Genomic DNA, 13691 nt, shown 5'->3' with positions numbered 1-13691 from the left:
TATTGTTGCTGTTTATGTTTATTAGTTTGAGCTACTTAATATTTTTGGAAACAGTGATACACTACTTTTATTGCTTCAAGTTTGAAGATGGGTTCCTTTGACTCTGTTTGACTTTTAACTAGTCAGAACACCCTAGAAACACCCTAGCAACCGCAAAAAATATATATATTTGCATCACCTCAGGAATTATTCCCAATGCTATAGTATCATTGTGAGTTTTGCACAATTTTGTTATTTGAAAATGCACAAAATCAACCTATTCTCCAGTTGTGTTCGATGCTGTTAATGCAGCAGATGTTCCAGTCCTTTAAGAAACGGCCCTCCGGAGCAAACTCTCCGCTCGTGTAGTACCACGTGGGTCCGCTTCCCTCTGCCAGTGATGGACGGAGGCCTCAGCCACAACCACCACAGCTTGCTCGTGTTCATACTTTAGCCTAGAAACGGTGCGTTTTATAACATAACCGGCGGAAAGAAAAAAAACAACAACTTTCCGTACGAGGAGAACGTGTTTACAAACACGCGTTTCTCGGATTCCCGCACAACTCCCGCCAAAAAAACCCCTGAACACTCAAAACGCAGAAGTCATATTTTTTTGGACCAAAGCCCAGAGTTCAAAGGCACGTATTTATTATGCGCATACTCTTAAACCAACGGCCGCCTGTTAAAAAGCCGTGTCCGTTCGCACAATGGAGACTCCTTTGTGATGCACACTTCGGGGAGACGCTTTAAATGTCAGGCAGCTCCGGCCAAACACACGCGTCAGTCTGGGAGGAGTTTCTCTGCCCCCCTGTCCGGCACCCACATACTGTAGTAATTTGGCTAATGCTGGAGGGTGGGGCAGGGGGCTCTCATGGGGCAAACTCTGCGCGCACTATACCCCCCTTTTTTAAAAAAAAAACAAAAACTATATCAAAACGTCCATTAGATTTTACTGATGCAACACACTTGCAATGAAACTCTGTATAAACGATACAAGACATTAAAATGATACAGTCCTGTCGGGGGAAGGGGTTTTAAGGGGATTTCGAGGAGATTACAATGCATTTATCGTGCACCAAAACACGCACTGCTTATTCATTTGTTATGTATTAGATATTTAATGCATGCTGAAGCGTTGTTTTTGAATATGCTATCATTTATTTTACGCCTCTAGATCGACGTGGTAAACGTTTACGTTACTTATATATAGTGCATCACATAAAGCTATATATAGAGAGCTCAGGCAGTAGTTTTATTGAATGGCAGTTTATTTGTTTCAGTCGGCGTTCAGTCAGAGCAGGTCTATTCCCAGACATAGCAACAGACACAGACACCTCAATGCTGTTTATAAACTCCACATCACTCTGGATTTATTAGCTTTTAATCGTGCACTTTTACAGATAATTGATGCAATATGAGATTCACGACAGCGTCTCGTACCTGGTGTTCAGCGGACGGACTCGAACCGCGACTTTCACGTTTGCCATTCGTTTGACACCGGGCGAAGGGAAACGATGAATTGAAGTCCAGTTGTCCGTTAGAGTCCATTTATTAAAGCCCTCCACAGCGCTGAATTATCCCGAGCGGAGTGAGGAAACCGACGGCAGATTTTTCGGGTCATGTTATTCATACCGTCCAGACAATCACGGAGCACATCGTAAAGCCGCAGTTGAACTGCGCTCAAACTTCCTGGCCTGCCGTCTCTACTGAGGAGAGCTTATTACGGGCAAGGCTTCGCTCATGAATATTAAAGACGTAGGATGACGTTGGTTCCAACAGTTCTCTCTGATTTGTTAAACGAACGTTTGATTTTGAATAAGGCGGGGCTTAATATTAATTAGATTCTTTTACTGGTCAAACCAGGAAGCAACGTCAAGTATGTATTTAATATTCATGAGGCAGGCCATAGCAGGAAACTTTGGAAAAAGAAACAAAGGCGAAGTGTTCGCCTACAGGCACGCATTAACTGCATGTCTCTTCTTTATTATAATCTCGTGTACTCCAATTAGGAATAGGTCTTCCGCTATACACGAATGTTCAAAATTAAGTAAAGTAGGGCTCAGTAAAATTTGTATTTTTTTTTTACCCCCAAGGATTCGTTAAAGCCTGTCGTTTTACGGTTATGTAATATTTTATTATGCAAATAAACGCTTTATTGGTGAATGCTCTTCGTTATCACCGTTTCTACAAAATTATAAAACAGTATGTTTTCAAGTTTTTTTGCGCACCAAATTAGCATATTAGGATGATTTCTGAATAATAATGGGACATTATTTGTACGGGGAAAAATGATTAATTTTTGATTTTACCTTTATGGGTTTTTTTTTCATTTCCATTTTAAAATAGGCAATTCCCATGATGTTTGTCAAAAGAGCAGACGTGCAGTCCACTGAGCTATAAATCTAACTCATAAAAGACACTTAGACATTAACCACGAAATTACATTTTATTACAACATATAGGTTTAGAATTAAACCGATGAAAACATCCTCCAACATTAACAAAGTGCAAATTTTTCGCAAATATAGTCTAAGAAAAGCCTACAAACAGACGCACTCACCAACCAACAAGCAGAAAACATATACACTTAAAATAAATAAATAGGATTCCATAAATGACAAGAAAGCACAGTGAATGGTCTATCTTTTTCTACCGCGAGGCAGTACAAGCGAAATCTGGCAAATCCCTCCTAAAATAACCCCACTAAATGTGTTTTAAGGTTTGTAATCTATCAATGCCTGGTCTGTCAACTCATCATTTTGAAGCAGCAAATACTCTCCTTGCAACTAGCAATAAGTCATACTTTAAAATATTTTTTAAAATCATATATATTGCAGTTTTAAACATACTTTTGTTTAAATATGCATCTGTTAATACAATAGTGTTTGGCTGGGATACAGTGGTAATGTGGACTCCTGTGTCCCCCTAGTGCTCATTGAGAGACCTGCAGTATGTCCCTGTGGTTTGGCAGTGAAGGCAATGGGAACTGGGTGGCCAGAGAGAGCTGCTGAAACCTCTCTACAGACTCCTACAAGAGCAAACGAGGAAAGCCATCAGTGATATGTGAAAATTCCAGCTTCGCTCTCTCTAAAATGAGTTAACACAATTACCTCTGGCCAAGATAACGCTGACAACTTCGGCCAGTTAGTGCCCACTTCGTCCTCTCCTAAAAGACCCCTCTCTATTAGCAGTCTTATCAGGAACAGGTAGTCAGTCTTCTGGCATTTTAAAGCATAAAATGCAATTTCATCAATAAACCAGTGCCGTTACTGTTCACACAGAATAAGGGTTATATTCGCCAAAAAAACAACATCAACGATAGGATTAAATCGGTGGTTTTACCTCACTATCCGTGGCACTAAAAATGGCAGTCAAAGTGTGTTCACTGAGGAGAAGGTGCAGAGGTGGAGACGGCGTCTGAGACCACAGAACTAGAAACTTTTCCAGAAGAGCAGGTCTCTTGTTGCCCTCGGCGGAGGAGGCAAGTGGCAGCTCCCCGGATACTGCACATGGAAACAAACCCAAACAGACACAATAGGATAATAATCCTGTTCAGCATTGATTATCTTAATTATCCATTAATTGCACTCTCACCAAGTTTGCAGGCAAGCTGAACAGTACAGCGCAACAACATCTGCTCAACCACCGGGGACAGGAACTAGAAAAAGACCAAAGGAGAGTATACTGTATAAGTAAATAGATTAAATAAAACATTGAATGACTGGAAAGTTTGAAATAAAGTACGCTGTAGGGGTTCTGATTACTTTTTTGCATCCAAGTGTTCGCACCACTCTGTCCAGCAGTGACTCAATCTGATGAACAGTGAAAACTTCCTCATCAGATCTGGGTCCTACAGCAACACTTAAAACCTCCTGAAACATGAGACAACACGGTTTGTGATTGACTAACTCACGTCTGAAAATGACCCTGAATTACCATAGGCTTGCTCGTTGCTTTCTCAATACAACTGTTGTATTAATAGCAGACTGTTAACGGTTTAAAATAAAGAAAAAAGGTTTTAACCAGCTTTAGTTTTAATTTTCTTCTCTCTCCATCAAATTATATGTTTTATCATCACCATCAGCAATAAATCACCTTTATTTCAATCAAGACTTCTGATCCCAGTGGAACTTTATGGGTGCAGTCTGAAACACAAGAGGACCCAGCACCAAGCCCTGAGGCACTCTTCCGGGCCTGTTGACTCCTGCTCGATCCCTCTCCCTCTTCAGCATCCAAACTGATGGATGTGGGCACACTCTTCATCACCCTCTCAAACGCAGTCTTCCACTCCCTCTTCAGCAGCGCTGAGGGATTATTTCAAACAGGAATATTTCATATTTTTGTTAAAAAAAAATGCTACAAAATAATGTAGTTTAAAATGTCTCTAAAATTAGGCTTTGATACTTGTGATGTTGGCAGAGAGCCAGCTGCAAGCCTTTTCTGTAGCCAAACGAGTGGTGATGCTCTCAGCAGTGGTCAGGACCTAAACCACACCACAAAATATTAATCATACCGCAAAGTAAATAAATGAACTTGAAGGCTTTTTCTAAAATGAGGAAATGGCCAAAAAAAATAACTCCGTACAACAATGTACACCCAACACAAACAGGATTTTAAGTGTAATGAATGAATGAATAGTAACTGTTCTACTCACAGAAGGGGAGGTCTCCAGAGGAAGAAGTACTCTGACAGCTCCGGGGGCATTTTCACTGCAGAACCTATCACGAAGATGTGAAAGAGGACGACAACTCTGAACATGTCCAACAGCATGATATACGTGTGACGAGAGAAGAGAGCTGCTGACCTGGTTGCCGTCTCTAGAGCCTGCATGCCTGCGTCACACAGCTGAGCGCAGATAGAATCGTTTAACTTGGCCGCGTTAACGCCTTCCAAACCCAAACTATCTCGAAGAGTTTTCTCTCCGCCCTTCACCAGCTCCAACACAAGCGTAGCCCTACCACACACAGAGTTAGGAAAATATGAAATGACGAAAAGCAAGTGTTGATTGATATACATGGACTGAAAAGCCAAAAACTGAGCGAATGGTGAGAGACTGACTTGATGTGCTTGACGCAGTTGGAACCGACTCTCTCAGCAACAAACTCTACAGTCCGTCTGAGAGATGGGGGCTGGTTGTGAAAGAAGGCCTGTTCCAGGTCAACCTATGTAAAGACGTATGGAAAAGCATGAACAGCCACACATGGCCTTAATCTTTCTACAGATGGAAGGCATTTTGCTGGCGGCGTACCTGAAGCTTCTGCTGTGAACGGTTGGTGGAGGATCCCCTCAGTTCTGCAGATGTGGGGGTGATCTTGCGAATCAACCCTCCGCTCTTGGATGTACTACCGGCCACAAAAGCAGCAAGAAGTTTACGAAACTCCCCTGGCAAAATAAAGACATGAAGATGCGTCCATCACACTCAACTGGAAACTATTCCAACCAAAGTTTGGTAAAGCACATCATTTTTCCCCCAAACAGTTCATTCTTACCTAAATATGGACAGCAAGTGTAGAGAAGCTGTTGGTCTACTAATGGGAGGGTGTCCTGAAAAGTAAACATACAGTATTTTACACATTGTAAAAAAAAAAAAAAAAAATACGTCTTTCCCTCCTTAATGGAAAAAGTTAAATGTGAAAAAAATAATAATCAGTGAGCCACTCACCAGCCCCTGAGAGCTTGTAATATTCTCCAGTTCCTTAAATTCTTGATTTAGATCTGCGCTAAAGAAGAGATCTTCAGGGAAGATGGGGATCTAAAAGAAAGATTCAACAAAGATTTCATAACCTCTCTTTGTCCAGGCTGCACAATTTGGTCAACTATGATACAATAAACAATTATCACATAATATCTCATAATGCATTAATAAGGTAATCATCTTCAATAGTGTATGCAAATCAAACTATCAAATGATGCCTTGAATTAATTATGAAATAACTTTTAGAGCGTGTTCAGCTGCTTTTTGAAACTCGGATCTCTATCAGTTAACAAAAGTGAAAAAGAACCCAATTGACTTTCCATATACAACTACAACGAGTTTACTCTAGATTCAAATCACTATTTAGGTGCATTTTGGATACATAAAAAAAAAAAAAAAAGTTATATTATATTGTGTACTTGTGGAGTGATGTGTCATAAGTAGATGTCACCCTATTATTAGCACCAAAATTAAATATTTGTATGGTTACCGCCATCTCATTTTCAAAAGCAATTTGCCATCAAAATATCAAATCATTTTGTCAGAGCCCTTGTTATTCTTAATTTTTACATTAATTGTAATTTTTACCAGACATGTATGTTGATTCAAAAAAATCGTTCTACTTGATCTGTGATAATCGGCCCTGAAAAACACATCTGCTGACCTCTAAGTTTCGGAAATGTCTCTCTCTACTCACTGAAACTTTTACTCTCAGACGACACTTTTTTTTTTTTACTTCTATGTCTTTAAGTAAACAGCTGTGTTCTGCTACTTGGCAACATGGCACATTTAAATATTTATTATACAATTTCAATGGATTTTGGATCCTCACCTGGAAGAGCCAACCCAAAACCGCCACCATGAGCAGCTGATTCATGTAACACAGCTCTCCTCCTCGACCCAATACCATCCTCCTGACACACACACACACACACACACTAATTAACAACAACCACAAGCAGTGACCATCTTTGACATATATACACACCATACACTCACTTGTAGATCTGGAGCAGAAGGCACAGAGCAGTCCTATAACAAGGAAGAAATGGGCCGATGTAATCCAGCATGGACAGAAACTCCACTATCCAGGGCACTGTCAGAATTGTGCGTCTCCGGTGCACTGAACTCCTCAACACTGCACACACATCCAGCACTGGAGAGCTCTGACAATACACATTTATAAAAACAATCAGGTTATAAAAGATACACTAGCTTTGAGCTAAATAAAGTCTTGCCCTCATATAATCCTTACCTTGCTCCGCAGAGTGATGGCAGTATCCTGTATGTCTCTTGATGGCAGCTCGGAGGTCTGGTAAGGCAGGAAAGAGATGAAGCCCAAAAACTTGGCCAGAAGTCGAGCTGTTAGAAGAACAGAGGAGAAACGCTGCTTCTCGTCCTAAAACAAAGACCACAGATGTGTGTTTTAAACGAATTCAAGTCTCTTATAACAGTAGAGCATGTAATTCTTTTGCTTTCTGCTCTAACCTGCTGCTCCATGTCTCCATCACCCGCTCCCCGAGCAGAGCTGGCATCTGGACCCAGGATGGACACCTCATCTAGCTTCAGCAGCTGCTGACACAGACCATCTTTCAGATGCTGGTTTAGCTGACAGCTAGAACAAAGATGACAAGAATTAGAGCCAAGGAGCAAAAGATACAATGAATGTGTTGAGACAATGTATTATTATTAGCTTTGGCATTTCACTGTGCTAAAATCTAACAAAATGTACTTTAAGCAGGGATATAGATTTTAAGTGAAATTAATACTGATATAACACACACACACATATATATACATACATATAAGTATATAAATATACACATATACATATATTCAAATGATCATATCATAGCATCAAATGAGCATATTAGAATGATTTCCGAAAGATTATGTGACACTTATGATTAAAGTAATGACTTAATAACATTAACAAATAAAATGTAAAAAAAAAATGTAGCTCTAAGTATTTCCATTGCGTTTGCCCGACATTTCACCAAGCTCTGATTTTTCAGTGCTGTGATGTGAATGAATAACTATTTGCTGTTTAAACAAAGAGATAAGCACTTCCTGTTTTAACAAAAAATGTCAACAGGAATTCAAACTGCACTCAAACTCAAAAGTTCAAGGCTTATCACAGCAACATTTACCAGCTGGCTGTTTGAAGGAAGCACTTGAAGAACTCCTGATGACCAGGAAAGGATGGTGGAGGGCAGGGACCGATGAGTCCTTGAGGCTGGACCAGACGCTGCTGCAGGCGCTTCAGACGACCCAGGCTGTCTGCTCCCAGCATGCCAAGCAAATCAGCATCAGGGGCATCACTGGAGCCCAGCACACAAGGGCCTTTGCACATCTAGAGACGGAACAGAAAGAATATAAAATAGCCAGACGTAGGACAAGAGGAAACGTGAGAATAATCAGCCACCGCGGCTCACCTGGATCAGCTGCTTCTGGAAAAGCCTTGCAAAGTGAGAATGGCTTCCTGCTGCCGTGAGCTGACTGACCATCATTCTGCAGGTATAAACAAAAAAGAATGCAATAGAAATAATCAAACTGATTTAAAAAGGATATGTATATTATACCAACAGAGCATAAAAATAAAAAAAAAAGTCACCTGACTCTACCGCCTAATGCAGCCTCAAAATCCCAGCCAGGTTCTTTATGAGAGTCCTCCCATTCTCTGAGAAAGCCATAAAACACATCCCTACAAAAGCAGAGGACATGAAATGAATCCAATCAAACCGATAAACAGCATGAAACATATACCGAAAAAATATAAATGGTTTGCAGTGTACCTCTGCTTTTTAAAGGTATGGAAGGCCCTGTCGCTGCTGAAATTGGAGCGGTTGTCTGTGGCGGGCTGGAACGGGACTGAATGAACGAACAAAGGTGGACTGGGGAGAACCTGAGGAAGCGACGGGGTTGTTCAGTGTGAGCTTTTCAAAGGGTAACTTATTGGTTGCTTTTTAACTAATGCTTACTTTAGCCGTGCAGCTGTCCTGAGCTTGCGATAGGCGATCCTTCAGCGATGAGGAGAAAGCCCCGACTCTCTCGTTCTCAGACAGCAGCCGTAGCATGCATTTGTCCAGGTGTGACACCAACCTGACAAACAGAGAAGACAAAGTCAGACACTCCGAGACCGATCCGAGTGGAGAGCATTTAAACAATAATCAGACTTACTCAAACTGATTCTCCAACACCCTCACAGAAAAATACACGCAGTTGTGGACATTTCCCAGGTAAGCTTTCTCCAACACGTCTGCATGACCACAAACGAACAGCAAACTCATCATCATAGTCTTTAAGCAATGTATACAAAATGTATTTTTGCCAAGAATGAAACTAAGGCTGTAAGTGATTGGAAGAACAGCGCATTTAACAACATAACCTTTCAGCTTTCAGTTGATAAAGTCCATAAAACAATTTTGAAAGTTGTGAATTTATGTGTTCTAGGACCTTTTTTTAGTGAAAAACATTTTGAAGACTGTATTCCTCAAGCATTTATTGTTCATTTTGAGACTTATTTTCAAACCTAGAATAAATATACAACAAAAACAAGTGACGCAATTATGTAGCACATATTGTTTTTTTGTTTTTTTAACTCAACCGGTGAGCCCATTCATTATGACTACAGGACACTAAACATACATAACATAGTTATTAACCATATTATCATTAATCATAATAATTTTATAATTGATATTAGAATTAGTCTAATCATAATTAGTTAATATTCATTATTTTATAGTTCTTATTAGTTATTACTATTATAATGTAGTTGTAATTATAATCAAAACGCATTATTACTATTACAATATCTGCTTAATAATAATTAATTGCAATTATACTGTAATTTACAACGGGTTTAAGAAATTTACTTTATAGAACAACACAGTACTGTAAAAAAAGAAACGCTGATCATAAATGTTAGAAACTGTAGCTTCCAGCACAGAATAATGTATGAGTAGGCCTAATGCATTTTTAAAGCTTTATTCTACTGAGAGCAGGCTTACGAAAAACTCTTCCTTACGACATTCCTTCAGCATGATTTAACATGGCATCTGAAGTCAAAAAGCTTTATTACTGACAGTGTGTGATAAAAAAACCTCACCTGGGCTGTCTTCACAGACACCGTTTCCTTCCTCCTCAGATTCAGACACAGACACGCCACGAGATGTCAAGAGCTGCAGCACAAAAAACAGCTCCAAGAAGACACAAGGAACCAGGTTCTCTAGAAGAAAACACACACACATACATATATATATATATATATACACATATATAAAAACAAATATATTTTCAGCTCACCAAGGCTGCATTTAATAAGAAAAAACTGTAATATTGTTAAATATTTAAAATGTTTGTTATATATATATATATAAATCTGTGTGTGTGTGTGTGTGTGTGTGTATGCAGCACCCTCTGGAGGCCATTCACCTGAAATGCAGGTACAATACAGCTCTGCTAAGAGATTCAGCTCTGATTTGTGTGTCACTTTGTCAGGGTCAGGGCAAGGTGACTGAGAATCAGGGGTCACTTTCGACCCCTGTCTGTGCACCGTTTTGGTCGGGGTACAGAGGGCAGGGGTGCTTTTCAGAGGAGAGCTGGTCTGCTGGGCGAGTTTAGACCTACAGAAAACAAGAGGACAATAAGTGACAGATAAACACGGTGATATCATTCAAACTAAACCTTGCTAAACGTACCTTTCTCTCCTAAGCAGCTCTCTCTCTTCCTGCAGACTGTGAGGACTGGCAGCGGTCAGTTTAGCCGCAGCGCTCTCTGGTACGGTAGGGGGACTGGCAGGCAGGCTGAGAGGGGTGGATGTAAAGCAGCTCTTAGGTTTGGAGTTAGGCCGCTCGGCACTTACAGGAGTTGGGTTGATTCTCCGTGAAGGTTTGGTTGCTCTGGAAAAGCGGAAGACAAAGTCGTTTTATCTTTCATATTACGTTTATCATGAAATTGCACATATGACTACACAAACGCACTAGAAGACGCAAAGGATGTGCAAAAGTGTGATTTTTTTTAAACATTTTAAATTGAGAATGAACCATAAGTAGCATTTTTCTTTTGTATATATAACAGACTCTTGAAAAGAAATATAATGCAGTTTGGTTTTGTTCACCAAGAACTGACTGAATAGGATTTGTAACTACTATTTATTATAAACCCTGCAAATATTCTATAAAAAGAACTGCCCGTTTTGATTTTAAAGCGGCTTATACTACAATGAAATTGTGAATAAATGTAGTCTACATTTATTTTCATATCTTAGGGGGCCATAATACAAAAAATGTCTATAGATGCAATTGTCCTTGTTTTATAAAGAAAAATGTAATATTAAATATACATTAAATATATGAATGAATATACATACATTGCAAAATATTATGCCATATTTTAAAGAAAAATGGTTTATCAGAATTTATTTATTAATCACTGCTTAAAAAAAAGAAAAAAGTACAGATCCTTCAGAAATTATTTTAATGTTTTTATTTATTTTTAGAATTATCTATGTTTAAATTATCTGTGTTGCAACAGTTATTTATTTATTTACTTACAGCAGCTCAGGCGCTGATGCGATAGATGACAATTGAGTATATATAATGTACGTAAATGATCATAACCTTTTCTTTAAACTAGTATAAAGCTTGCTTTATTTAACCATTAAAAAAAAAAAAATATTAAGACACATATAAGTCCCTGATGGCTCACTTACACTGGTGAAGACTGGGCGGCACCCACTGGAGGAAAGTCTTCCAAATTATTGAAGTTGAGCTGCACCTGTGTTGGAGGTGACACTGGTTCAATCCGCCCCACACCTCTGCTCCTCCTTCCTCCCCCATCCCATCGACCTCCTTCCTCCGATACGGTACCTCGAGTTCCCGTCTGCCTGCCGGGCGCGCACCCCCCAAACCCCCCACTCCTCCGGCGGCCCCGGTGATGCTGCGCGGAGGGGCTGGGCTGTGTCTCTGGAGGTGAAGTCATGAAGTCGCCAAGACTGGGGCGCTGAGCAGAGCGCCGCTCGGACGGGGCGCTGCGGGGAGCAGGGCTCCACACAGAGCTGAATGAAGGGCTACTGAGGGTACTGACACCGCTCATGCAATGAGCACCAGTAAACGGGGTCTCCTGCTCACTCCTACCTCCCACCGGGGACACGGACGGGGCAGGAGAGAAGAGCTGGACTCGGCTAGCGCTGCGTGGGCCCTGACCTGGCGTGGATTTGCTGGCTCTCCGATCAGAAGAGTCCTGGGTCCTGACAGATCTGGAGGTGCTGGGGGTCTTGGCCGGTGTGGTGGGGCCATGGGTCAAAGTCCGACTGCTCTGATCCCGCAAAAAATTTAATAGGAAAGGCACAAACTCCTCTTCGCTGAACTTAAATGGAAAGTTCTGAGATTCATAAACCTGGCAAGACAAAAAGAAAAATCTAATTCAAATCATGATCCAAGACACTAGTTACATTTGTACTTTTTTGAATTAAATAAAAAAGTATTTATATTAATTTCATAACTAAATAAGAACGAAATAAGAGAATAAATAGAAAATGAAATTTTATTATAAGGAAAATATATAAAACATCATGCAAGTTGTACACTTAATGCATGAAGTAATAAAGCTCAAACAAGTTACTTTTTGTTCACGGCAAATAAATATATATATATATATAATTTTAATAATAATAATTGAATTTGGATATTTTTTAATGTGTATACGAAATGTTTTCCTCTTCATATTATATTCAGCTTTGTTACTGTGTTGTTCACTAAATTAAAAAAATTCTTTAACTTTATTTTTGAAATAAAATGTTAAAGAAATAAATACCTAAACTGAAAGTTAAAAATGCCTTAGCAACTGACTAAAATAAGTTCAACTAAATAAAACTACTAAAACTAAAATAACGTTAAACATAGGATAAAGTTGCACGTGAAATGAATAGAAATTAAAAGCACATAAACTAATTTAAAATACAATATTAATAAATATTACACTACTATAAATAGTATAAAACATCACACATGGGACAATTATCTTATTTAAATGTAATTCTGTACTTGTAGTAATGTACTACTCTCAATTATAACAACTTAGAAGGTATAAGTGAATAAAGTGAATAAAGTGTTTACATTCCCCTAAACCTGTTTTTAATTTTCAAACCAAAAAGAAACTTGTTGATGACAACGTTCCCGTTTAATTCCTGGAGAAGTTCTGTTGCGTTAACAGCAGTCGTGTAAATCTAAAACTTTAATTTAACTAAGAAATCAAAACCGTAAATATCCACCTCTAAAATAAAGCGGCTCCTTAATGTTTGTTTGCTAACGTAGCTATAGATTAGCAGACTGAATTTCAGGAAAACAATCACTCCTCCAGTCCGCCACGCAGTGACAGTAAGACGCGGCATTAGAGAGAAAGCACGGCGCGGTGTAAATCCTTACGTGTTGTCCTCTGAGCCAGAGCACAGCCTCGCTTAAGTCCACTTTCCTGAGCAGTAACGATTCCAAAAGAGCCGCCATTCTGCTCTGAGGATCGTGCGAGTGACGTGCCTCGTGTCAGGGGCGGGATTGGACGAGCGCTGCAGCGCGCGCAAACCTCAACAACACGGGAGACATGGATATAACTTCAAAATAAAAGTTCAAAAAAAGAGCGTCTTGGCAAAAACAAAACAACAACAAAACAATATATATATATATATATATATATATATATATATATATATATATATATATATATATATATATATATATATATATATATATATATATATATATATATATATTTATATTTTTTTTTTTTTTTTCAGTGTTAAAATTCAGCTCTATAACTCTTTTTAAAAGTTTTTTTTTTTAAGAGTAGGCTACAGAACAAACACATTGCTATATTTAATTCTCAGATTTTTTTCTCACAATTTAATTTAATTCAATTCAATTAAACAACGCATTGAGCAGCCTGTACATTTATCCTCACCTAACCTAGTTTTCATTTGCAACAAAATTAATTATGTGGGTTTTTTACTGTACTGAGA

The 13691-nt window shown here is 39.1% G+C and overlaps 2 protein-coding genes across 3 annotated transcripts in view; both read right to left on the bottom strand.

Moving 5' to 3' along the window:
- Positions 1–1667, bottom strand: part of stard9 (StAR-related lipid transfer (START) domain containing 9) — a 38158-nt gene extending 36491 nt beyond the window's left edge. Inside the window, exon 1 of the mRNA XM_043262658.1 lies at positions 1420–1667. Coding sequence (XP_043118593.1) covers positions 1420–1466 — 47 coding nt within the window. The 5' untranslated portion in view covers positions 1467–1667. The remainder of the gene's footprint in view (positions 1–1419) is intronic.
- Positions 1668–2410: 743 nt separating this feature from the next.
- On the bottom strand, positions 2411–13248 carry cdan1 (codanin 1). 2 transcript variants are annotated; one of them, XM_043263762.1, is made up of 28 exons: positions 13105–13248; positions 11391–12076; positions 10378–10578; positions 10112–10302; positions 9786–9905; positions 8855–8933; positions 8656–8776; positions 8470–8579; positions 8289–8378; positions 8110–8185; positions 7825–8027; positions 7163–7289; positions 6930–7073; positions 6674–6840; positions 6507–6588; positions 5642–5731; positions 5469–5523; positions 5228–5361; positions 5038–5141; positions 4784–4933; positions 4634–4697; positions 4384–4462; positions 4075–4283; positions 3744–3851; positions 3574–3637; positions 3322–3482; positions 3090–3197; positions 2411–3007 (listed from the first exon to the last, which is right to left on the bottom strand). In XM_043263762.1, the coding sequence occupies exons 1-28, from the start codon at positions 13180–13182 to the stop codon at positions 2912–2914; spliced, it is 3897 nt and encodes a 1298-aa protein (XP_043119697.1). In that variant the 5' UTR covers positions 13183–13248; the 3' UTR covers positions 2411–2911. The 2 variants fall into 2 exon arrangements, with proteins under 2 accessions (XP_043119697.1, XP_043119698.1); XM_043263763.1 differs by having other exon boundaries at positions 3090–3194.
- Between the last annotated feature and the right edge of the window lie 443 nt (positions 13249–13691).

Source organism: Puntigrus tetrazona, chromosome 17, assembly GCF_018831695.1.
Source record: "Puntigrus tetrazona isolate hp1 chromosome 17, ASM1883169v1, whole genome shotgun sequence".
Lineage (NCBI taxonomy): Eukaryota > Metazoa > Chordata > Actinopteri > Cypriniformes > Cyprinidae > Puntigrus > Puntigrus tetrazona.
Note: the sequence above shows the minus strand (reverse complement) of the source record. Positions and strands in the feature narration are given on the sequence as shown.